This window comes from Arvicanthis niloticus, chromosome 4 (genome assembly GCF_011762505.2).
Source record: "Arvicanthis niloticus isolate mArvNil1 chromosome 4, mArvNil1.pat.X, whole genome shotgun sequence".
Lineage (NCBI taxonomy): Eukaryota > Metazoa > Chordata > Mammalia > Rodentia > Muridae > Arvicanthis > Arvicanthis niloticus.
In genome coordinates, this window is record NC_047661.1 from 73,381,266 (window position 1) to 73,404,283 (window position 23,018).

The following is a 23,018-nucleotide window of genomic DNA, read 5'->3' on the forward strand; positions in this document are numbered from 1 at the left end:
TCTAAAGGACATTTAATTGAGGCTGGCATACAGTTTCAGAGGTACAGTCCATTATCATCATTGCAGAAAGCACGATAGTGTCAAAGTTCACATGGTGTTGGAGAAGGAACTGAGCACCTTGATATGAAGGCAGTTAGAAGGAGACTGTGTGACACTGGCCAGGGCTTGACCATATACATTACTTCAAAGCCCTTCCTCCACAGTGACACAATTCCTGTAACACTTCTTCCAACATGGCCACGTTCCTAATAGTGCCACTTCCCATGGGCCATGCATATTTCAAATCACCAAACTGAGGTTTTTTTATTTTTAAAGCTTTCTTTCCCTATCATTTCTCTTAAGACTAAACATTCAGGATTTACTTCTCCATTGCTCTGAGCCCCTGGTCATCTTTGTTGCTTAGTCCAATGCAGATAGGTTTCTCTGAAGAAACCCTTTGGGGCTGTGCTTCAGGCCAGTACCTAAGTTGAATCCCAGATTCCAAGACATCAAACAAAACTCATACAAGAATATCAATAGGGAAGATGTCAAGTAGTGTCAGATGCCAGTGCTGCCCATTCCCCCACCCAGCACTCCAACATATTTAGAGCTATTGTAAGTACTGAGCTACCATGTTGCCCTCCCCCCAGATTCAGGATAAAAGCTCCAGCAATACTATTGTCTAACCAGGACTAACTGGAAACAACACAGGTTGTTGCTGTTGGAAGACAGGTGTAGGTCATAGCTGATTAGGTCTTAAAGACTACTAAGTCCTTTGAGAAAGAGGGCCCAGTAAACACTCTTGCAGAAGCCAGGACGTGGAATGCTTCAGCCACCAAGTAGGGATGTGACTCCACCATTGACTTCCACCCCAAGGTCTCAGAGACCTCAGAAGCATGAAGTGCAATAAAATCCAGGGTCTGAGTCTTCAGCTGCTCTGTGCTGTGATGGTCAGCCAGGATGAGAGTGTGTGCAGCATTCTCCACAGAGAGGTTCCCACAGAGTTCATCTTCACACATGACCTTCAAACCCTCCAGGCCATACTTGTCAGCAGCTGCCAGCACACCAGTGGCCATGGAGTGGCTGTGGAGGTGTGGCACCTTCCCAGTGTAGATAAAGTCCATCATCTCCATGAAGACTTGGGGATCCAGGTCTTGGATCTCAACTTGATTCGTCAGGCTTTCCTTCATTTCATGTTCAAACATGGCTCTGAAAACTGGAGAGCGAGCTGCTAGGATGGCCTTGTGCGCCCTAAATTCTTGGCCACCTACTAGCAGGCAGCAGTCTGTGAAGAGGGAACTCTCCCACAGCTCCCCTAGGTCATCTGGCAACGTGCACCTTGGAATATTGATTGGAGGTCTTGCGTTCTGTACAGTAATGCTGAAGGAGCCTTGTTCCATGCTCATCTCACAGAGGAGGCTAAGTCTGTCGTCTGGTAATAGCAATTCGGTTTGAGACAAGAGGAAATCTAGAAGGATGAACTTTTTTAATTCAAGGGCTTGGTGCGGCAGTAAACTATAGACATGTGGGCTCCTTGCATCATTGCATTTGTCCCCTGTGGCAGTTAAGATACAAACATTAAACTTTACCCAAACTGGGCTGTTTTCACAGCTGAGCAACATCAGGTTAAGTGACAGGTAACCTTCACTTTCTTCATCAACCCCGTTTGGGTATACTCTCAAACACCAGGCCACTTTGTCATTGGCCTCTGATGGGAATGTCGGACTTGTAATACATTCCCCCATTTCCTCAACGAAACCAGAGAAGTTGCTAATGGTCCACCTGTAGCAGAAGTTCTGTTCACTACTCTGTGTGTAGTGCCACCTCTTGGTTTCCAGGTGCCCCAACATTTCTGGTTGACGTACTTTGGATGTAAAACTAGAACCTGAAAAGAAGAAATAAAAGTCATTTACTCTTTACCATATAGGATACAGTTACAGATACTTTTTAGATTTGTTTTAATTTCTCCTAAGTTGCCCCTTCTATGATGTTGAAAACTTATGTCTTTCTAAAATTTTCCATTAGACTTTAACATTAGATTTAGAGAAAACAATCCAGGCTCCCTGTGGGGCTCTCTGTCTCTTTCTGTCTCTGTCTCTGTCTCTGTCTCTGTCTCTGTCTCTCTCTCTCTCTCTCTCTCTCTCTTAAATTTTAAAAGAATAGATTTTGTTATTGTTAGTGTTTTATCTAGGCCCCACCCACCAGTTACCTAGCAATAGCCAGGTAAACCTGGCTTAGACAATGGGCTGTTTGAACCCCTCAAACACCCTTCCTCTCTCCTCTTCCTCTCTCTGAAGCCCTAATCTCTTTCTTCCTTTCTCCCCTCCACTTTGCCTTTCGCTCTCCACCTGTTTCTGGCCAGCCCCTCCTCCTCCTCCTCCTCCTCCTCCTCCTCCTCCTCCTCCTCCTCCTCCTCCTCCTCTTCTTCTTCCTGCTGCTGCTGCTGCTCCTCCTCCTCCTCCTCCTTCTCTCTCCTGTCTTTCTCTGCCTCTCCTCCCTTCTTCTCACTACTCAACTCTCTTTCCAGTGCCCTAAATAAACTTTACTCTATACTAAACCTGTCATATGGCTGGTACCTCAGAGGGAAGGGATGCCTCAGCATGGGTCCACCAGGGATCATTCCCACCCTCTCCATGCCTGGCTTTAACAAACACATCCTGGATTTCTTCTTATAAAACACATCATTGGTGTTGTGACTCAGATTTCAATACTCGCAGGTTAATGTCTCCTGCTGCCAAATGAACTTTCCAGCCAACAGATCACTTTCTAGACCGATCCATCCAAACACCAGCAAATTGGTAAGCTCCCTCACCCACACTGGTCAGTGTAAACATCCCCTGGTCCTAAGGAAGGGATGTTGAGTTAGCAGCAACCCTGTGGAGTCCTTGTGGATGAAACATTCAGTCTTTATGACTGGCCCCCTTGCTGAATCCTCATTTTAGGACATTTTCCCTTGAGTGAGATTTCCCCTCTACTCTGAGTCATTTCCTTTTCTCACTGTTATGAAAACCCAGGACAGGGTAAACCATACTCTTCACTGCCCACTCAGGTACTTGCCTGAGCTCAAATACCAATCCACTGCCTGAGCCCATGGTGATCTGAACCTAACATTTTCGTTATTAACTTATCCTCAGGATGCTGGTAGGGGTCATTAATAACTGCCACTCTCACCCCAAAAGGGTATGTCTTCCCAGTCACTACCAGGCTCCTTACTGGGATGCCACCCACTCTTAAAGGCTTCCATATTCACAGGCTAAATTTGGCCCCAATATACACTAATCTATAACTCTATGTGGCTGTTTAAGGGCACTTAGGGAAAAAAAAAACCTTTTACAACTCTCTCTAGCCAACCAGAAAAATGGAAAGATTTCTATGTAGTATTCTTTCCCACCACCTCCATTTCTAAATGCTCCATTTCTTTGCTCTTCCTCCCACATATAGGCACAGCAACAAGACTGCCTAGATTGTGGTGTGATAACCACTGAGTAACAGTGTTCCCACATGATTCTACCATTGCCTCTGCGGCTGCCTCTATGCCCTTCTCTCCACTTTCCACCTTGCTTTTTGCTCACTGCCCAACCCAACACCATGGGGCACAAAACATGCAGTGCTAGAGCAGAGTTGCAGGCAGACAGAGCACAGCTGCAGGCACTGCCACTTACTCCCCGCCCCAGCCAAGGTGCTTGCTCTCTTGCCCTGCCCCATTTGTGCCCTGAATACACCAGGTTGAGCTGCCATATGCTTCTGTGCTCCTGGGGGCCCAACACTTATTGTGGGGGACTCCTACCAAGTCAGGCTCTGCCCCTCATCTCCAAAAGACACCAAGAGCCACCAAAGATGTGGGAAGAACAACCCTCTGTTCTTCACAAGAGGAATCAGGCCAATACTTTTCCCCTCTTGTTAATGACTTCTCATTCATCAACAAGACCCATAGGTTTCTGCCTTCTCGCCAACCTCATACAAATTAAATAAAAAGGAGATGCCATTTTGAAAGAATATTTATGAGGTTGTCAACTTTTCCAGTTTCCACTAATTTTCTTTTCAATACATACTTCAAAATCCATCTCATTATACTACACACACACACACACACACACACACATATATTATATATAAAACAAAGTCTCCTTTATTTTATATATAAAAATAAAGTCTCCTAAACAGTCTCCTAAACAGAAATAAAAGCCGTTCTTGCTCCTTCTGCTCCATCAAAGGTTTTTGTCTTTTCTAACCTCATTTTAGAGACTGTTTATGCTGTTAACAAATATCTTTTGTAAACTTCTAAGCCCCCAAAACACAGTCAGATCTACCTTTCATAGACCAAAGAGACTGAATTTGGATAAGTACATCTGCCAATCAATAACCTCTTCTAGAGGGTGGGATTGGGACTCACTTCACCCAACCACCAAGACCTAAGGGTTTCAAATATACACCTAAGAAAATTTTTTTCCAAAAACTTTCTTAATTTTGTATATATATATATCTATATCTATATTATATATATATTAATTTTGTGTATATATATGTATATATATAGCATTTCTATATATTATTATCTACTACTACTACTACTCAAACACAAACATTTAATGTTTCAGCATCTTGTCAGGTCCAGGAGTTTACTCAAAATCAACGTTTATGAATGCTCCAGAGAAGCAACCCACATGCTCCAATCTATTCTCACAGACATAGACACTTCAACTGGACCTGCCCCTTGTGCCTACAGATAGTTGCACAAACCCTGGATAGCAAGGAAATAGCCAACTCTCCTAAGAACAGACCAACATCCCCATCCAGGTTTTTTTAAACAGGGTTTCTCTGTATACCCCTGGCTATCCTGGAACTCACTCTGTAGACCAGGCTGGCCTCAAACTCAGAAATCTGCCTGCCTCTGCCTCCCAAGTGATGGGATTAAAGGCATGCACCACCACCGCCTGGCCTTTTCTTTGATTTCTCAGAGACATTTCATCCCAATGTCAGCACAAACTAACTAAAGAACATGACCACTCTACTCTTGCTCCACAATTGTCTCTGTTTAGTTTTTACATTTATTTTAGATTAATCCAAAATAAACGAATATTACCATTCCTTCTGTGCTCCACCAAAGTGCTACCTGGCAATAGCCAGTTACACCTGACTCACTATAAAAGGGGATTTTTGACCCTGCTCACTCTCTTATTCTCTCTTACTCTCTTATGCTCCCTGACTCTGTAACCACTTTCTCTTTCTCTCTACTTCCTCCTCCTTCCTCTTCTGCATATTATCCTGGGCTGCCTCTCCTCTTCTTTTTCTCTCTATCCTCTCCTCATCCTATCTCCTCTTCCCCCTTTATTTGTCCCTACTCAACTCCCCTTCCCATGCTCTAAATAAATTCTATTATATAAATCTATATAAAACATGTCCTGGTTCTTCTTTCATGAAACAGAATAGTTATTATATTGAACTTTGGATGAGCTTAGAAAATGTTATACACTCACGTTTCAAGTTTATTGTATTAGTCATGTCCTGTAGAACTTATAGAATGAATTCCTCTATATAAATAGAAAGTGGATATAAGATAAAACTTATAGGCTGATGTCCAGTTAATATAACAATGGCTAAAGTCAGTACTTGTTGAGACCCACATTCTGCCTCAACACTTTTGCCTCAATGCTTTGGGGCTAAGTGCTCTGGTCAAGAGAGAGAATGGGGCTCTTGGAGCAAGAGACGCGAAGAATGGAGACAAGACAGGGTGTGATTCAGTCTCTTCTCTTTTCTCAAGTCTCCCTTATTGAAGGGAATTCTGAGGTATTTATATACACAAGCAGTAGAACACAGGTGAAAACATTTTACCACGTGCACCATACAGCTGAGGTCACTAAACAGCAAAACAAGCTATGTGGGATAAACAAGATATTTATCAGAGTGTGCTTCAGCTGTTATAGGCTTTTGACAACCAAGTCTTTCATCAGGGTATATGGTTCCAGATGGCTGCAAAGTTGATCTAGCCGCTTTCTACTAAAGTCGGCTCCCAACAAGTACTTACACGTAGTTCACAAGGTTTGAAGTCTCAGATGTTCTTCAGTATATGCTGGGATTCTGAAGAAGCAGGCTCCAATGCCAGTGAAGAAATGGGCTTGCTAGTAAGATGAGAGCAAACAGGCAAAGACACAGAGCTTCCATCTTCCATGTGCTTATATAGGCCTAGAGCAGAAGGTGTGGCCCAGTTGAAGGTGTGTCTTCTAATCTCAAGATCTGGATTAAAGGTGTGTGGTTTCCTGCCACAAAACTCAGAGTAAAGGTGTCTGTTTTTCTACATTAAAATCTGTCTTATAAGTGGATCTACTTCACCTTAACCAATAAAAAGATGCCTTCCAGTTTTACTTAATTCCAGAGATATCCCAGATGGCAATATGAATTGCCATCCCCAGTGTATTTTGCTTAATGTAGTCAATCTTCCATAAGTGAAGGGATCATGTCAATCTCTGCACAGCTATTATTTACCCTTGTGCTGGTTTTACACTAATTCCTGTTACAAACATGATCAGGGAAGAGGTATTTTCCTTAACTTGTCAGAAGTCTGATTGTTCACAAAAAGGAAGGCAGTTGGAAGAGCTTCTATATGGTGTGGGCAGGTAACAGAGCCCAAAACTCTGAGGGTGGCCTTCTTCTTTCCTGTGTGTTATTCCAATTAGACCTATAAACCTTGTGATGACTCCTCCCAATTTGGATGATGGCCTTGTAGTCCCCCCTCAGGAAATCCTCCCTGGAAATCCCTTTTCAAAGTCACTTAAGGGTATGGTTTAGAAATGTCCTAAATGTCAGATTTGAAACAGGGGATCCCCCTATGGAGGCAACAAAAGTCCCAGATACAGAGTCACTGATGCTTATAGTTTGCAATAAGTCTAACAGAGGAATAAAAAAATAAAAATTAATTGAGTGATTCATCTAATACTGAGGGATAAGCAATCTTGGAGCATGACATATAGGAGAGCTAGAAGCTGTCCTCTGAGAGGTTTTATTAGCAGCTAACTGAAACAGATGTAGATACAGCTAAGTATTGGACTGAGGCAGCTAGAGCCTAGAATACAAAGTCTGTGCTACAAAGGACAGAGCTGGAGAAGTGGCCCAAACCCTTTGAGAAGCCCAGAAGATCATGAGTGGATCCCACATATTGTACAGTTATGGTTTTATTTTGCTTTTGATTGTGATTGTGCCCTGATATATTTCTCTCCTGAAGAAAGTATTTTGGTGGAGCCCACAATTAAGAGACTTTGAATTGTAAAAAGTCTTTGAATTTTTAAAACACATTGGATATTTCAAAGGGATTGAATTTTTAATGTGTAAGAATTTTCAAAGACTATGAGACTTTTAAAGTTATTCAGATCTTGGGGATGAATTAGAAAGTAAGGTTTGAGGCTTAATAGTGATGTGTTTGTGTGTCAGGTTGACAAGAGGTCAATTGAACTGGCTGGTTTTGTGTGTCAATTTGACCCAGGCTGGAGTTATCAAAGAAAGGAACTTCAGCTGTGGAAATGCCTCCATGAGATCCAGCTATAAGGAATTTTCTCAATTAGTGATCAAAAGGGGAGGGGCCATTTTGGGTAGTGCCATACGTGGGCTGGTAGTCTTGAGTTCTATAAGAAAGCAACATGAACAACACAGGGGAAGCAGGACAGTAAGCAACATCTCTCCATGGCCTCTGCATAAACTCCTGCTTCCAGCCTTGTATGAGTTCCAGTCCTGACTTCCTTTGGTGATGAACAGCAATGTGGAAGTGTAAACTGAATAAACCCATTCCTCCCCAACTTGCTTCTTGGTCATGATGTTTGTGCAGGAATAGAAACCCTGACTAAGACAATTACCTTGTCTGGCCACAGTGGAAAAGGATGTGCCTAATCCTGGTAGAGACTTAATGCTTCAGGGCGGGGGAGTGCCAATGGGCATCCTGTCTGAGGCAAAGGGGTAGGGGGGTCTGAAGAACTCTGAGGGCAGACTGCGATAGCACAACATTTGTGATGCAACTAAATAAAAAAAAATGAAAAAAAGAAGACAGTATCGAGAGAAAAGAAAGAGAGGAGGCAGTTTTTCCAGGAGAGTTTTACCAAGACAGGTAGAAGAGAGAACAATGGAGACATGGGTACAGAAAGACAGAAAGATTCAGAGAACCAGAAAGAGCCAGAGGAGCAGAATATATTGCCAAAGTTAGTATGAGGCCAAGCAGAGCAGTTAGGAAAAACTGTAAAAAACCCAGATTGAATCAGTTACACTGGAAAGGAATTTTAGATCATCCAGCCAGAGCTCATAAAGAACTATGAGGGAGTGAGCTTATTCAGATATAATTCTTAGATGCTAATAATATTCTAGGCCTAGAATAGATTTTATAGAAACTATAACCTTCCAGTGCTAGGCCAAAAATTACATGTGGAGGCAGAAGGCCTCAGAGATGACAATAAATACATATGAATATTAGTTACTTTTACAATGAACACATTAGAAAATAAACTACTAGATCACCTCTGGAGATAAGACTGGTTAGGACATCTTCAGTTTAGATACCAGTTTCCAGAACCTGTGAAAGATGTGATTCCAGTCTTTTGAGGACTCTGATTTGAGGTTGTGGTTCCTCCCACCAAGATCTTAAAAGAACCTGATGCTAATACTAGCAATATAAGTCCAAGGAAGAATCAAAAATCACAACCAATTAACTGATTTATCCTGAAGGATGAGCAGCATTGAAGCCAGACAAACAGGAGAGCTGGGAGTTGCTGATCTGATTGAATTGTTGTAGTTATGTTTATGTCTGCCAGACTATAGGTCTAAGACAGACAAACTGGAGAGATAAGAGATGTAGGCAGAATTTTACACTTCCTTTTACATAAGGGCAGCAATATCAACTCCAAATCTTTGATAGCTCATGAATATATGTTACAGACCTTGGAAAACAGCAAAATCTCTCTCTTTTCAGGGCCAGCAGACCAAGCATGCAGTCCAAGTCTGAAAAGGACAGAACTCACCAGTGGGCAACACACATGATCAGGGAAGCTATATTTTCCTTAACTTGTCAGAAGTCTGAGTATTCACAAAATGTAAGGCATGTGGAAGAACTCCTATATGGTGGGCAGGAAGCAGAGCCCCAACCCTCTGAAGATAGCTTTCTTCTTTCTAATGTGTTACACAGATCTCACCTACAGACCTTGTGATGACCCCTTCCAATTTGGTTTATGGTCTTGTACTTCCCCTCAGGAAATTCTCCTTAGACTTTTCATAGTCACTTAAGGAATCTCCTAAATGGTTCTCAATTCAATCACTTTAATTGGAAGGATTCAGCTTATCAATATCTCATAATCTGCATCCTCCACTGGTGAGTTCTGTCCTCTTGGAACTTGGACTTGGAACTGCCATACTTTTTCTGCCTTTCCTAAAAGGGAGAGATTTTGTTGTTTTCTAAGGGCTGCAGCATATATTCAAGAGATATCAAACATTAGGGTCTATTAATACTGCCCTTATGTAAAATGAGGTGAAAACTCTGCCTACACCTCTCACGTCTCCAGTTCTTCAAGTCTTAGACAAACAATTTAAAGGACACAGAAATAACTGCAGTGATTCAATCAGCTCAGCTGCCGGGAGCCAAACCCAGGAAATTACCTGCTGTTTTAGAAAGTCTAGTCAGTACAAGGTTAAGAAAGGACATTCATAGGTCTCAGGTCTCAGGTCCCAGGAACCTAAAGAACGTCTGGCATTTCCTTGGAGAAGATTATGACAGTGGGATGGTCTAGGGTGATAAGATTATGACAGTGGGAAGGTCTTGGACAGTAAGGATTCCATAGTAAGATAGCCCTAAACAATGACCCTCGCCCTAACTTCCCGGTTTGCTGTGTCTTTATAACCTGCCCCCAAAATTAAAGTTTCAGAGCTTGATCAGAACCCAGACTTGCTCTCATTCTTTGTGTCTCTTGTCCTTTCTGTTGGTATCAGCCTCCGAACCCAGTGACATCACTTCTAGGCCACTCCCACTTCTAGGCGACCCCCACATCGTTGCCGAGGGAACAGCCCCACGCTCCCAGAATCCACCTGGCTCCCTCACCTTTACCTGGGAGATACTATGTCACTGCCCATATAAAACAGGCAGTACACCGGACTCGCGCCCTCTTTAACCTCTTATCTCTCCCACCTATCTCTCCCCACCTTTGCCCTTTCCCTGAATAAACCTTCCCCCCTTGGAACCACGTGGTCTGGAGTAGTCTATTCTGTACTGGCGGCCGGGTTTTCCTCTCATCTTCCTTTCATTGGTGCATTGGCCAAGTTCGAATACTTCGGGACCGCTCCCCCTAACTGCGGACGCCGCTAGGCCCGCAGCCGCAGCCACCGCGCCGCCGCTTCAGCCGCCAACTCCCGCGGCACCGGAACGAGCCTGACAGGGCTGCTGCCGGCGCAGCCCAAGCCGCTGCCCACTGCGTGCAACCGCCCTGCACTCGCCACTGCTCTGAGCTGCCACCGACATCCCCACCGCTGCTGCTAAGCTCCATCCCTGCTATCACGGACAGCATAAATTTCCGCCGCTGCTACAGATTAGCTAAGCCTGTGGCCCACCACATGGCACTCCGCCAGGTGGCTTAGGCCCACAGACAGACCTCGTGGTACCACTCTCCTGATACCAGACTGCATATTTCTTCAAACACACACCGGCTTATTGGTAAGGAAATTCTAATTGGCTGGGAGGGACCCTAGCCGTCCAAATAAGGTCTGGCCAGCCTTTCTTGGTCGGAGAGGTGTTGCCATTTGTCTGCCTAGTCCCTAAGACTAGCCTCCTAGCCGAACCACTATTTAGAACATTGGCCACTGGGTGACTTCCCTCCCCTCGAAAGCAATTTACACCCTCCCTTCCAATTAGCTCTAGCAGCTGTGGAAAGCCTGGTACCAGGGTAAATTGCTTCCCGCAGAACTCCGGGAGTTTGTGCTAGCCCCCTGGGTAACCTCGTGATGACCTGGTTACCTAGGCTGTTGGCTGATTTCTTACCGCCTTTCTATCGGGACGCCGATACGTTAGCTCGGTAAACCCTCCCTGTCACCCAATGGGTACTACATTGTCTTCGGCCGCACCCTCAGACTCCCCACTGGGTTGTCTCCTTAAAAACCTCAGATCTCTAAAATTAACGCCTGCATTGAGGCCTTCCAAATTGATACATCTCTGCAATGAAGTTTGGATCCGGTATCCTCTAGATAATGGTTTAAAATGGCCACCTAATGGCACCCTAGATCCAATTATTTTAAAGGGTCTTCACACATACATACAGCAGTCTGGTAAATGGAAAGAAGTCCCCTATATCCAATCATTCATCTACCTCCGCTCTAATCCCTCCATGTGTTCTGCCTGTTCCACTCCCCAGGTCCTTTTAGCAATGGAACCTCCCCAACCCCCATTAGATAACGCAACACTCTTAGATCCAGCTGACGAACCACCCCCCTTCCGTCGCAGACCTGTTTCCATGCCGCCAAAAACCCATGATACCTCAGAGCCTACTAACTCAACCTCCTCAGACCCCTCCCTTCCCTCTGCACCAGCTGCAGGCCATGGTAATCGCCCTGTGTTGGCTCCAACCTTTACTCCTCCTATCATACTTTCTAGGGCCACAGCCAAACCTCCAATTTCTTCTCCTCCAGGGACACCTAAACCAGCATCTGTCCTTCCCCTGAGGGAAGTGGCAGGAGTAGACGGCCTTGTCAGAGTACATGTTCCTTTCTCACTAAGTGAACTCTCTCAAATAGAGAACAGATTGGGTTCCTATACCTCTAACTCCTCTGCCTTTATTAAAGAGTTCCAGTACATCACTCAGTCTTATAGCTTGACTTTTCATGATGTTCATATGATTCTCACTAACAATTTACTTCCTGATGAACGCAGGCGAGTTTGGGAAGAGGCAAAAACGCATGCAGATCAGATTCATCAGACAGACGGAACATATCCAATCAGATCTGAGGCGGTTCCTGACCAGGATTACAATTCCGCAGGTGGTATCTTAGCTAGAGATAGATTTATAACATGTCTTTTGGCAGGCCTAAGAAAGGCAGCCTTAAAGCCAGTAAACTTTGAAAAACTCCAAGAGGTTGTCCAGGACAAACAGGAAAACCCGTCCCAGTTTCTGGAGTGCCTTACAAAGGCTTTATTACAGTATACCAATCTGGACCCTGAAAATCCGGAAGGTAAGCAACTTCTGATGACCTACTTTTTTTCCCAGAGCTACCCCGACATAAAAGCTAAACTTAGGCGATTGGAGAGGGGGCCCCTAACTCCACAGGCAGAAGTCTTGGTGTTGGCCTTTAAGGTGTACCATGAGAGGGATGAGAAAGCCCGAAAACAAAAATACCATATGCTGGCAAAGGCTATCCGACCAGCCTCAGCCACTACCCCAGACTCCTGGTCCCTGAAGACTCAGGGACCACCTGGCCCCTGCCATAAATGTGGTCAACAAGGTCATTGGGCGAGGGCTTGCCCCAACCCTAGCAAACCAAGGGGACCGTGCCCCAGGTGCCATCAGAAGGGACATTGGGCTGTTGATTGCCCTCATGTTGCTCAGAACAGGGGGACATCACTCCCAGAAAACCCTTCAGCTGACCTTCTAGGATTGGCTATGGAGGACTGACTGGGCCCGAGCTCTCTCGACCCGACCACGCCTATCACTAGCAGGGAGCCTCGGGTAGATATTATGGTATGTGGAAAACCCATCTCTTTTCTCTTGGATACTGGGGCCACTTACTCGGTCCTGACGGAGTTTTGGGGACCCACCTCACCTTCGCGTTTTCCTATTGTCGGGGTAGGAGGACAACCTTACCTTCCTCACCAGACTCCCCCACTTAATTGCATTTTTAGGGGTGTACCTCTCACCCATTCCTTTTTGGTAGTGCCTACATGTCCTGTCCCCTTATTGGGAAGAGATATTTTAGCTAAGTTGGGAGCCTCTATTTCCTTTGCTCCCCCAATTCACCTAAACCCAAGCTCGCCAGCAGTTCCTCTGCTCCTTCTTCTAGCCAGTCAACCTACTAACACTAACATGTTATTTCCCTTAAAGCTTCTCAGGTGGACCCCCGAGTTTGGGACGTCCAGAACCCCTCTGTTGCTAAACACCATTCTCCTGTTGTCATCCAGTTACTGGACTCTACTAGGAAGAATGCTGTTTTTAAGGAACTTCCTGTTACAGGATTACCAGCCGCTGTCCACAGAGGAACCTGATACAAGTATCTACCGAGTGGACCCCGATGGTGAAGGCCAGCTACTCCCCACAATAGACTATGCCCCTACACAGCAGGAAGTAGTTTAAGAGACACTCCGCCCCAACTCCCCATTTCACCATCGACTTCCCCTCCACTTTTCTTCTCTTCTTTATAATAAGAAAAAGGGAGGTATGTTGGTATCAGCCTCCGAACCCAGTGACATCACTTCTAGGCCACTCCCACTTCTAGGCGACCCCCACATCATTGCCGAGGGAACAGCCCCACGCTCCCAGAATCCACCTGGCTCCCTCACCTTTACCTGGGAGATACTATGTCACTGCCCATATAAAACAGGCAGTACACCGGACTCGCACCCTCTTTAACCTCTTATCTCTCCCACCTATCTCTCCCCACCTTTGCCCTTTCCCTGAATAAACCTTCCCCCCTTGGAACCACGTGGTCTGGAGTAGTCTATTCTGTATGGCGGCCGGGTTTTCCTCTCATCTTCCTTTCACTTTCATTCGTTCGCCCCCTTCCCTAAGGTCTCGTCGAATCCCCGCGGGCTGGGGCACTTGGCACCCGATGTGTGGTCTTGTGGGTCGGGGTCCAATCGAACATTGCTTCCACAGGGACGTCCCGAAAGCATAGGATCAACGCTTCTCCAGAGAGAAGAGAGAAGATCCGCATTGTGATCACCACAGAGTCACCCGCCTGTGAGATTGATCCAGTGAAGGTAAGAAAAAGCAACGCAATTATGGGACAAGGATTGAGCAAACATGATTTGTTCTTAAAGGGTCTCAAGGAGTCCCTCAAGGCACGAGGAGTAAGGGTTAAGAAAAAAGGATCTTAGAAAAGACAAATAGAATAGAGTTAGTTTAGAATAGTTAGTTAAGTTAGTTAGAATAGAGTTAGAATAGAGAGTTAGAATATAGATTTTTTTCCCCTTTTCCCAAATAGAAAAGACAAATAGAATAGAGTTAGTTAGAATAGTGAGTTAGGTTAGTTAGAATAGAGCTAGAATAGAGAGTTAGAATAGAAGATAGAAATAGAGATAGAATAGAATTTTTTCCCTTTTCCCAAATAGAAAAGATTTCATTGGTGATATTTGTCGATGTTTCCCCAAGAGGAGACTATTGATGGAAAAAAAATGCTACACCTCCTAAGGAGATAAAAACATTAAACCTTGGAGATGAGGGAGAGAAAGGGCTAATGCAGTTGTCCACTCTCCGGCCGTGTTAACAAAAGAAAAGAAAAAGGCGATTTTAGAGCCCTCCTGAGAGCAGGAGAAAATCAGGAGACTGTCCTGCTTTTTCTCTGGCTCCTCTGGGAGAGACCCTCAGTACTGCTCTCTATGTCTATTTTTTGTCCTTGGTGCACCAATCTGTCCATGTCTGTCAGTTTATGTCTGTGTTTTTGTTTCGTTACTTGAATGTTGTTCCATGTTTCATGTTTAAAAGAAAATGGTTAAAACTTTATCTGCTGGTTGTTCAGCCCTTGATTTAGTTTTTAAGTAGCTTCAGAGAGAGAGAGAGAGAGAGAGAGAGAGAGAGAGAGAGAGAGAAGAAAAAGTAAAAATAAAAAGCAGTTTCAATTGGCCTTTGGAGATATAAAAGCTGCTCTTAAAGGGGCCAGCAAGTTTTTTTATGGCTTCTATGGTAAGGAGCTAATAGATGTTTCTCCTAGAAAAATCTGTGACTATGATTACTGGGTTCAGCAGGTGACAAGGTGCTTCTCTTGAAATTACAGCTAGAAAAAGCAAGAAAAATTTGTTTAGTCTAAATATATGTAAATATATGTACACTTCATTTTTGCTTCGGACTGCTTTTAAAAGTATAAAATGTTCTGCATGTCTTGGATATAGATTATTTGCCTATAAGTTATTGGGTATGATTAAAAATTTTTTTGCAACTTTGGTAACAGAAAGTTGGCTTAAAACTGGTAACTCAGGATTGGAGTAATTCAGAAACCAGATGTATAAAGATAGGATTTAAAACAATGTCTCTTTAAGAGGTATTAAAAGCTGCACTATCATGCATTCATACATAAGAACTGACAGCCAAACTTAGTAACATGAAAGTAATGTACTTAGTATTGATTTTAGAGAAAATAAATTGTTTATATTGTTAAAAATCGGTTTTGTTTCCCAAAATTATGGTTACACTCTTATATTGCAAAAGAAACTAAAAAATATAGTTAAACTGAGATCCCAGTGGGAGTTTTATCTAGAACACACACGGCTCTGATAAACCATTTTAGGAATTTGTAGGTAGGCTGCTAAAAGGGCTGGTAGAAATTTTAGAGACCCCAGGCAGGAGTTGTTTTTTACACATTTGGCTTATGAGAATGCTAACTTTAGTCCAAGCTATGCTTTCACAGCACTGAGGTGATAAGGATTGTTCTAGGTATGAGGACATGGGTCATTTTCGGAAAGACTGTCCAAAAAATAGAGGCATAGACAGACAGCAGAAGTGCTGTCTGGAAGCAGGAGTGCCCCTGGAATTTGTCCTCAGTACAGGAAGGATAATCGTTGGGCCAGGCCTCAAGAAATAGGCCCGGATTAAGAACTCTCACACTTGAGTTAAGAGTTTGAATCTTTCAGTGTATATCGTTTATTGCATGGTATTTTATTAGTTGATCTCTCTGAAGGAGTTTTAATGCAAGCCTTTGTGCTCATACAACGAGCTTTAAATTTTTGGGGAGTGCTTGTTGCTCCAGAAAATATTCGAAGGCAGAAAATATTTACAGACAGCCCACCTAATGGGAAGACTATATATATAATTGGATCACATGTTCATTTTCTTAAGTTTCCCCCTGCTTCAGCACAAATAATTGAATTATGTGCTGTAGCCACTGTTTGAAATGTTGAAAAATCAAGCTTTCAATTTGTATACTCATAGCCAGTATATTATAGCTCATGGTTTATAATTGCTTAAAATTGTTCATTTTTAAGATATTGCTAATTCTCAAATTTTATAAATACAGCTTAATTTAAGAAACATGTACTTTTTCTTATCTTTATAAGACATTTAAGAGCTCATGTTGGATTGCCTAGACCCCACGGCAATGCCACAGCAGATTTGTATACCAGGCAGATTATAAGCCTCACAGTAACAATTGGCCAAACAATCTTATTCTTTATATCATCAAAATAGTAATACCTTGAGACAATAATTTGATATTTCTAGAGAGTGTGCAAGTCAAATTGCAAAAACTTGTTCTCTGTGTCCTTAATTTTTTGATAATGGTGTTAATCCTGGAGGACTTATACATAATCAATTATAGCAAGTGGATGTTACCCATTTCTGATTTTGGAAAATTAAAACAGGTACATGTAAATTGACACCTTTTCAGGCTTTCTAGTTGCAACTGCTTTAAGAGGAGAAGCAACTAAAAATGTAATTAGTTACTGCCTACATTATCTTTCTATGCTTGGTGTTCCATATCAGATTAAGAGAGAATATGGAACTGGTTATTGCAGTTGGACATTTGAGATGTTTTGTTGACAATTTAATATTACCCATATTACTGGGATTTTTTAAATTCTTCAAGGACAAGATATTGTGAAACAGGTATTGTAGAACTTTAAAATAATATCTTTATAACTCTCTGAGTGTGGAAGGAGCAGCTACTGTTGCTTCTGCCCTGGTTTTGCAAGAAACTAAAAAAAAACTGGCTTTTAAAAAAACCAAAGATTGGGAGTTATACCCCCAGAAGGGGTCTCCTAGAAATATTCTCCATCATGCCTTGTTGTTCTCAATTTTCTAAATCTGGACGCTCATGGCAAATCTGCTGCCGATCACCTCTGACACCTTAAGACTAATAAAAATTATGCCACAGTTATATGGAAGGACCTTTTTACCTTTAAATGGAACAGCCTAGATTCAGTTCCCACATGGGGCCGAGGATCGATATGTCTGTTTGATATCAAAAAAGTCGAAGCTAGATGGCTGCCAGAAAGATTGGCAAAACAGATACCTCCACAAAGCCAGACCCAACTGTAGATAAAATGGATAACAATTGAAATCCAGGGAAGAGAAATCTCCCTGAGAATTCCCTTCTTTTTCCTTTCCAGATAAAAATGAGCCACCCATGGTATCCTCTGTTGGAAGTTCTGATCCTGATGCAGGCCTCGGGACTTGTACTACTCAGAACCCTGACTGGCCATTGACAAGGACATCGAACAGCTGGAGATTGGCATCAGAGAAAAATCTCTCATCTGCTTTTCCTTCAGCAAGAGGGGCTCTGTGCCACCCCCCAAGGAGGAATGCTGTTTTTATACTGACTAAACTGGGGTAGTTAGAGATAGTGTGGTCAAGATCAGAAAGAGATTAGAATGTCAGAAGAAACAGTGAGAACAAGAAAAACTAGTTTTCTGCCTCTCCTTGGCTTACTACCCTTCTCCCTTCCATCCTGGGCCCTGTGATCAGTCCCTTTCGCCTTTCGGCTTTCCACCCGTGGGCCTTTAACAGACTCACTGGCTTTATAAAACAACAAATTGACTCCTTGGCATCTAAACCCCTACAAGTGCATTATCATAGACTTGATTCGGCTGATAGAGGCTTGGCTGAGCCTTGCGTTGACACATCTCCTTTAGGAGCTGCATAGAACTCAGATCTGTGCACTTTGGTTCGGCATGGCACGGACACAACGTGGGTACCTGCAAGGGGTGCATGACGAGGTACCGCAGGGGGAGGACCCAAATTGTCCGCTTCTGAGTCCCCTGAAAAGCAAACCTGATTGCATAGAGGTTGGTGTTGATTTCTTGTGTCTCAAAGGAGCCGACTAAGACCCTCAATATCCTACATGGTCCATGAGACAAATAACCCTCTCCTCCCCAAAAAGACACCATTACAAATGATACTGGGAGGATCAGGTCAATGCTTTCCCCCTTTGGTCAATGCCCAATTATCTGCCAATGATATTTCTTAATGTCCGAATTTGCCTGCCAGCCTCGCTTAAAATTGTTAAAAGGGAGCAGATGCCAGGAGCCAAACCCAGGAAATTACCTGCTGTTTTAGAAAGTCTAGTCAGTACAAGGTTAAGAAAGGACATTCATAGGTCTCAGGTCCCAGGAACCCAAAGAACGTCTGGCATTTCCTTGGAGAAGATTATGACAGTGGGATGCTCTAGGGTGATAAGATTATGACAGTGGGAAAGTCTTAGACAGTAAGGATTCCATAGTAAGATAGCCCTAAACAATGACCCTCGCCCTAACTTCCCGGTTTGCTGTGTCTTTATAACCTGCCCCCAAAATTAAAGTTTCAGAGATTGATCAGAACCCAGACTTGCTCTCATTCTTTGTGTCTCTTGTCCTTTCATTCGTTCGCCCCCTTCCCTAAGGTCTCCTCGAATCCCCGCGGGCCGGGGCACTCAGCCACTCCCTGGTTCCTGTGTGTCTGACTCCTATGCTGATGATCCCTCAGGATAAATCAATTAATTGGCTTTGAGTTTTGATCTCTCCAGTAGACTTATTTCTAGTATTCACATCAGCGACTCTTCATCAAGTTCTTTTTTTAACACTTAACACTTTAATTCCTCTTTGCTTCAGCACAGATAAAAATGTCACATCTATAACCAGATTATCATACATTTGCTTTTTTATTGGATATTATATTTATATGCCAGATTTAGTCCCTTACCCCATTTCCACCACCACCCAGGAACCTCCTATCCCATTCCCCCTCCTCCTGCTTCTATGAGGATGTGCCCACACCTACCCCCACCACTGCCAACTCCCCATCTTTGAATTCTCCCCCACACTCCATATTCAGCCTTCATGGGACCAAGGATCTCCTCCTCTTCTACCTATGCCCGACAAGGCCATCCTCTCCTACATATACAGATGGAGTCATGGGTCCCTATGTGCTCCCAGGCTGGTGGTTTAGACCCTGGGGAGCTCTGGTTGGTTGGTATTGTTGTTCTCCTCCTGGGCCACCAACCATTTCAGCTCCTTCAGTCTTTTCTCTAACTTCTCCATTGGGAAACTTTTGAGCAAATCAGTGGTTAGCTGTGAACATCTGGCTCTGGGTATGTCAGACTCTGGCAGACCTCTAAGGAGACAGGTATATCAGGCTCTTGTCAGCATGCACTTCCTGACATCCACATCAGCATCTACCTTTGATGACTACACATGGATAAATACCCAGGTGGAATGGTCTCTAGATGGCCCCTCCTTCAGTTTCTGTCCCACACTTTGTCTCCATATTTGCTCCCTTGAGTATTTTGTTACTCTTTCTAAATAGGACCAAGGCATCCACACTAGGTCTTCTTTCTTCATGAATTTCATGTGGTCTGTGAGTTGAATCTTGGCTATTTCAAGCTTTTGGGCTAATATCTGATTATCAGTGAGTAAACACCATGTGTGTGTTTTTGTGTGTGTGTGATTGGGTTTCCTCACTCAGAATGATATTTTCTAGTTCCATCCGTTTACCTAAGAATTTCTCAAATTCATTATATTTAATAGCCTAGTAATACTCCATTGTGTAAGTGTACCACCTAACTTTCAGCATGGTACAGCTGTAGCTGCAGGATTCTGCTTTCCCTGTTGGGAAACTGAAAGAGTACAGGACAGTAGTGCTGTCAGCAGGTTACAAGCACAAAGGTGGAGTCTTAGTAACTATGGGGTGCCCATATTTGAGGGCAGTGAGCTGTGTAGTACCTTGGAACTTGCACAGACTCTACTCTAGAGATTGCTTGATGAGCAACAGGTGTAGTACCATAAAAGGAAAGCATGGTTTCTGGTCGAGCACAAAATAGCCAGAAAGTCAGCAGGGTTCCCTGCAAGGAACAACATACATTTCACCACACTCCCAGACTCCAGGCTCCTGATACAGGCTTCTGATATGAGGCCAAAGACCTCCCTAGAGTGGAGTCCTCTAGTCTTGTAGGACAATGCCCCTACTAGCCCCTCCACAGGTAGAGGGCATGACTACAGGCCACAGAGCCTCAAGATATCACAATGTAAGAATAAAATAATTCTCATTTTGCTTCTGTTTGGTTTATCTATATAAGTCTTGATTTTGTTTTAGCTACATGTGTTGGAACAAATAAAATTAATATCCCATTTAAAAATGTCTAGGCCAGCTGGACAATCATATGGGACCTTTAGACCCTGTGGAGACAACTGAGATGTGTGAGAAAATAAAAAGGCACAGCAAGTGAAGAAGTCTGATCAAGCTGGCAAAATTTTCATTACTCACACAGGTTATATACTCTAAAAACAGGATATGGGGGTGGGTAGGAAAGGAAAGAGGGCTTTGCAGGTGCAGAAAGCTAGCTGTAGCTGTGGGGTCTAACTAAGTTATTCTCACAAGGCCTTTCTGTTACTAGGGATTCTAAAAATATCTATCTAGCAGGATGTTGGCTAAATCTAGAGATCAGGAGGAAGGGTTACTAAGGTGGGTTGCTATGAAGTCTTGTTTGAAGTTCTGAGAACTGACAAGAAAATCATGGAAGGGAAGCAGAAAGAAGAATAGTAGATAGGAGAGCCAAGGGTGAGTGTTTGCCAAGAGTAAGGCCTTGCCATTGCTTCACACAAAAACTTACATAGTAAAACTAACAAAGAAAGTAGTGACTTTCTGCAAAATAGGTTTGGATTTACCTTAACCTGGCTAGTCCCCATTCATGGTCAGATTGGCCTAACTTCATCTTTGATGCCTACCACAAGAGAGTTGTTCTTTCTTACCTGGTGCTCACCTCTGACCTCCAGGTGAATTTTGAAATTGATATGAAATTGGAGAACACAGAGACTCAGGAGGAGAAGAGCAGGTATAGAGGTGTGAATATGTTTGGCCCACTGGAAGTGTCACCATTAGGGGGTGTGGCCTTATTGGAGGAATGATAGTCTTGGTAGAGGAAGTGTGTCCCTTCCCATGGTCCAAACATATTCAAACTACCACAGCAAGTGAAGAAAAGCAGACATCCCACCACTAAAACTGTTTCTAAGAAAGAATGAACTTCTGACCCTGGGAGGGAGAGAATGTCAGAACACTGTCAAAAGAATGGCACATGGCAAGCAGTTCCTTAGGGAGTTGTGAGAGAGGCTCCAGACAAAAAGGCAGAGGACTTTTTTTTTTACCTCAAGTGCATTTTGTTCCCTAGATTGTTTTTCTTGTTTATTCTTCTTGGATGTCAGCTCATACCTATAGAACACAACCTGGTGAAAGGATATACTGAGTCCTGTTCTCAGTGTGCCCTGAATCTGCATATGATATTCTGCTTTGCTTTCATGTATTCACAGAATATCTACAGTATGTGCATGCCAATTATGTTTAAATTGGTCTAGTCTGTTGGGAGCCATCTTTTAGCAGAAAGCGGCTAGATGGACATTGCAGCCATCTCGAACCATATACCCTGACTAGAGACTTGTTTTTCAACAGCCTACAACAGCTGAGCAGATTCTGACAAACATCTTGCTTATCCCACATATATTGTTTTGCTGTTTAGTAACCCCAGCTGCAAGGTGCATGTGGTAAAGTGTCTTCAGCTGTGTTTCCCTGCTTGTGCTTATAAATACCCAAGATTTTCTTGCAAGGAAGTCAATAGAGTCAATGGGAGACAGTAAAGGAGACTTGACCATACACTCTGGTTTGTCTGCATTCTTTAAGTCTCTTCCCCTTCTTCCCCCACTCTCTCTCTCTTGCTAGACTCTGACCTTTGGACCGGAGCAGCAGAGAGGTCAGGAACATTTTGGCCCCCAAGCATGGGGCAGCTCAAGCTGGGACATTTTGGCACCAAGCATGGGGCAGAACGGTCTGCAACACTAGTCTTAGAAATTCTGGGAAAAGGCTGCTCTGTTAATATTTAGTATATGCATACCAGTGTTTATTTACATGTTTTCTGATCATATGTATCTGGATTCAAACAACCTTCCATGGATCATTCCTTTCCTTGTTACATTCATATATAACAGTACATTGAAGCTGAAATAAAGTTTTATACAGCATTAGATTGTAGTCCACTCCTTTCTTTAAGATCCTCATTTCCCAGGTCTCTCAGGCAGCTCTACATAGGCCATCAAAAGAAGATAAGGAAGAGGAATAATATCAGAGGAGAATGAAGAAACAGTCTCCCAGTATCTAAACTCAGAACCACAGTTCTGGCTCAAGAGAGAATGAATTCTTTCTCCTGCTTTTATTCAAAATAGATTCTTTTCTTGTGAGAACAAAATTTGAAAGCAGCATTGTAACAATAACAAAAATTCATGGTCAGCAAAGACCACCAACAATTTGTTAAATATAGTCATAATAAAAATATTAAGCCCCTGCAGGGGCAGGGTGACCCAAATGAAAAGGCATGCTAGGATGTGCCCAGTCAAGTCCAGACAAGCCCAAGTGAGTAATGGGCCATCTAGTGTTTACTTTTCTCTCCCCCTTTTTGAGAAGTCCAAAGTTTCATGGTCAAAAGTATCTAGTCATCCTGCCAGCTCACACGTAGCTGCTTCTGCAAGTTGCTGATTTTTGAAATATCCAATCATATGTAAGCATGCCAAATTTTCCCACTCTCCCCAACCCCTACCCATAAATATCCCAAATTTCCTGGGTTGTGGGCCGGAACCTCTATCTCCTGCATGAGATATGTTCCGGCCCCAGGGCCCTTATCATTAAACCTCCTCTGCAATTGCATCAAGAAGGTCTCTCGTGTGTCCTTGGGGCGTACAGGTCCAGTCTTCGGTGAGGGTCCCCTTTTGGGGCTCTTTCATTCTCATATAATATGCCCTGATTACAGTTTCACCTCCCTCTATTCCTCCCCACCTCCCTTGCCCTCCAGTTGAGATCTGTACCCTATTTTAAAATTGAATTATTTGGGGTTTTGATAGCTAGGTTTTTAAGTTCTTTATATATTTTGGG

General features: G+C 43.4%; 2 protein-coding genes across 4 annotated transcripts; one reads left to right on the plus strand and one right to left on the minus strand.

Annotated features, from left to right (window-relative positions):
* Positions 1 to 728: 728 nt before the first annotated feature.
* Positions 729 to 10,487, minus strand: LOC117707386 (TD and POZ domain-containing protein 4-like). Its single transcript, XM_034500813.2, has 2 exons — positions 10,295 to 10,487; positions 729 to 1,864 (listed from the first exon to the last, which is right to left on the minus strand). The coding sequence occupies exons 1-2, from the start codon at positions 10,485 to 10,487 to the stop codon at positions 729 to 731; spliced, it is 1,329 nt and encodes a 442-aa protein (XP_034356704.2).
* LOC143442047 (uncharacterized) lies at positions 10,231 to 18,448 on the plus strand. 3 transcript variants are annotated; one of them, XM_076932846.1, is made up of 3 exons: positions 10,231 to 13,712; positions 13,800 to 13,903; positions 17,243 to 18,448. In XM_076932846.1, the coding sequence occupies exon 1, from the start codon at positions 11,034 to 11,036 to the stop codon at positions 12,600 to 12,602; it is 1,569 nt and encodes a 522-aa protein (XP_076788961.1). In that variant the 5' UTR covers positions 10,231 to 11,033; the 3' UTR covers positions 12,603 to 13,712; positions 13,800 to 13,903; positions 17,243 to 18,448. The 3 variants fall into 3 exon arrangements, with proteins under 3 accessions (XP_076788961.1, XP_076788959.1, XP_076788960.1); XM_076932844.1 differs by having other exon boundaries at positions 10,231 to 13,903; XM_076932845.1 differs by having other exon boundaries at positions 13,800 to 18,448.
* The last annotated feature ends 4,570 nt before the right edge of the window (positions 18,449 to 23,018 follow it).

What these genes read in the sequence shown, in the direction of transcription:
- LOC117707386 (XM_034500813.2), bottom strand. Translation starts at nt 10,487, where the DNA reads ATGGAGCTTAGCAGCAGCGGTGGGGATGTCGGTGGCAGCTCAGAGCAG. An exon ending in CGGGCCTAGCGGCGTCCGCA is followed by an intron (nt 1,865 to 10,294) that starts GTTAGGGGGAGC and finishes TCTTCTTTTCAG; the next exon opens with GTTCTAGTTTTACATCCAAA.
- LOC143442047 (XM_076932844.1), top strand. Translation starts at nt 11,034, where the DNA reads ATGGGTACTACATTGTCTTCGGCCGCACCCTCAGACTCCCCACTGGGT.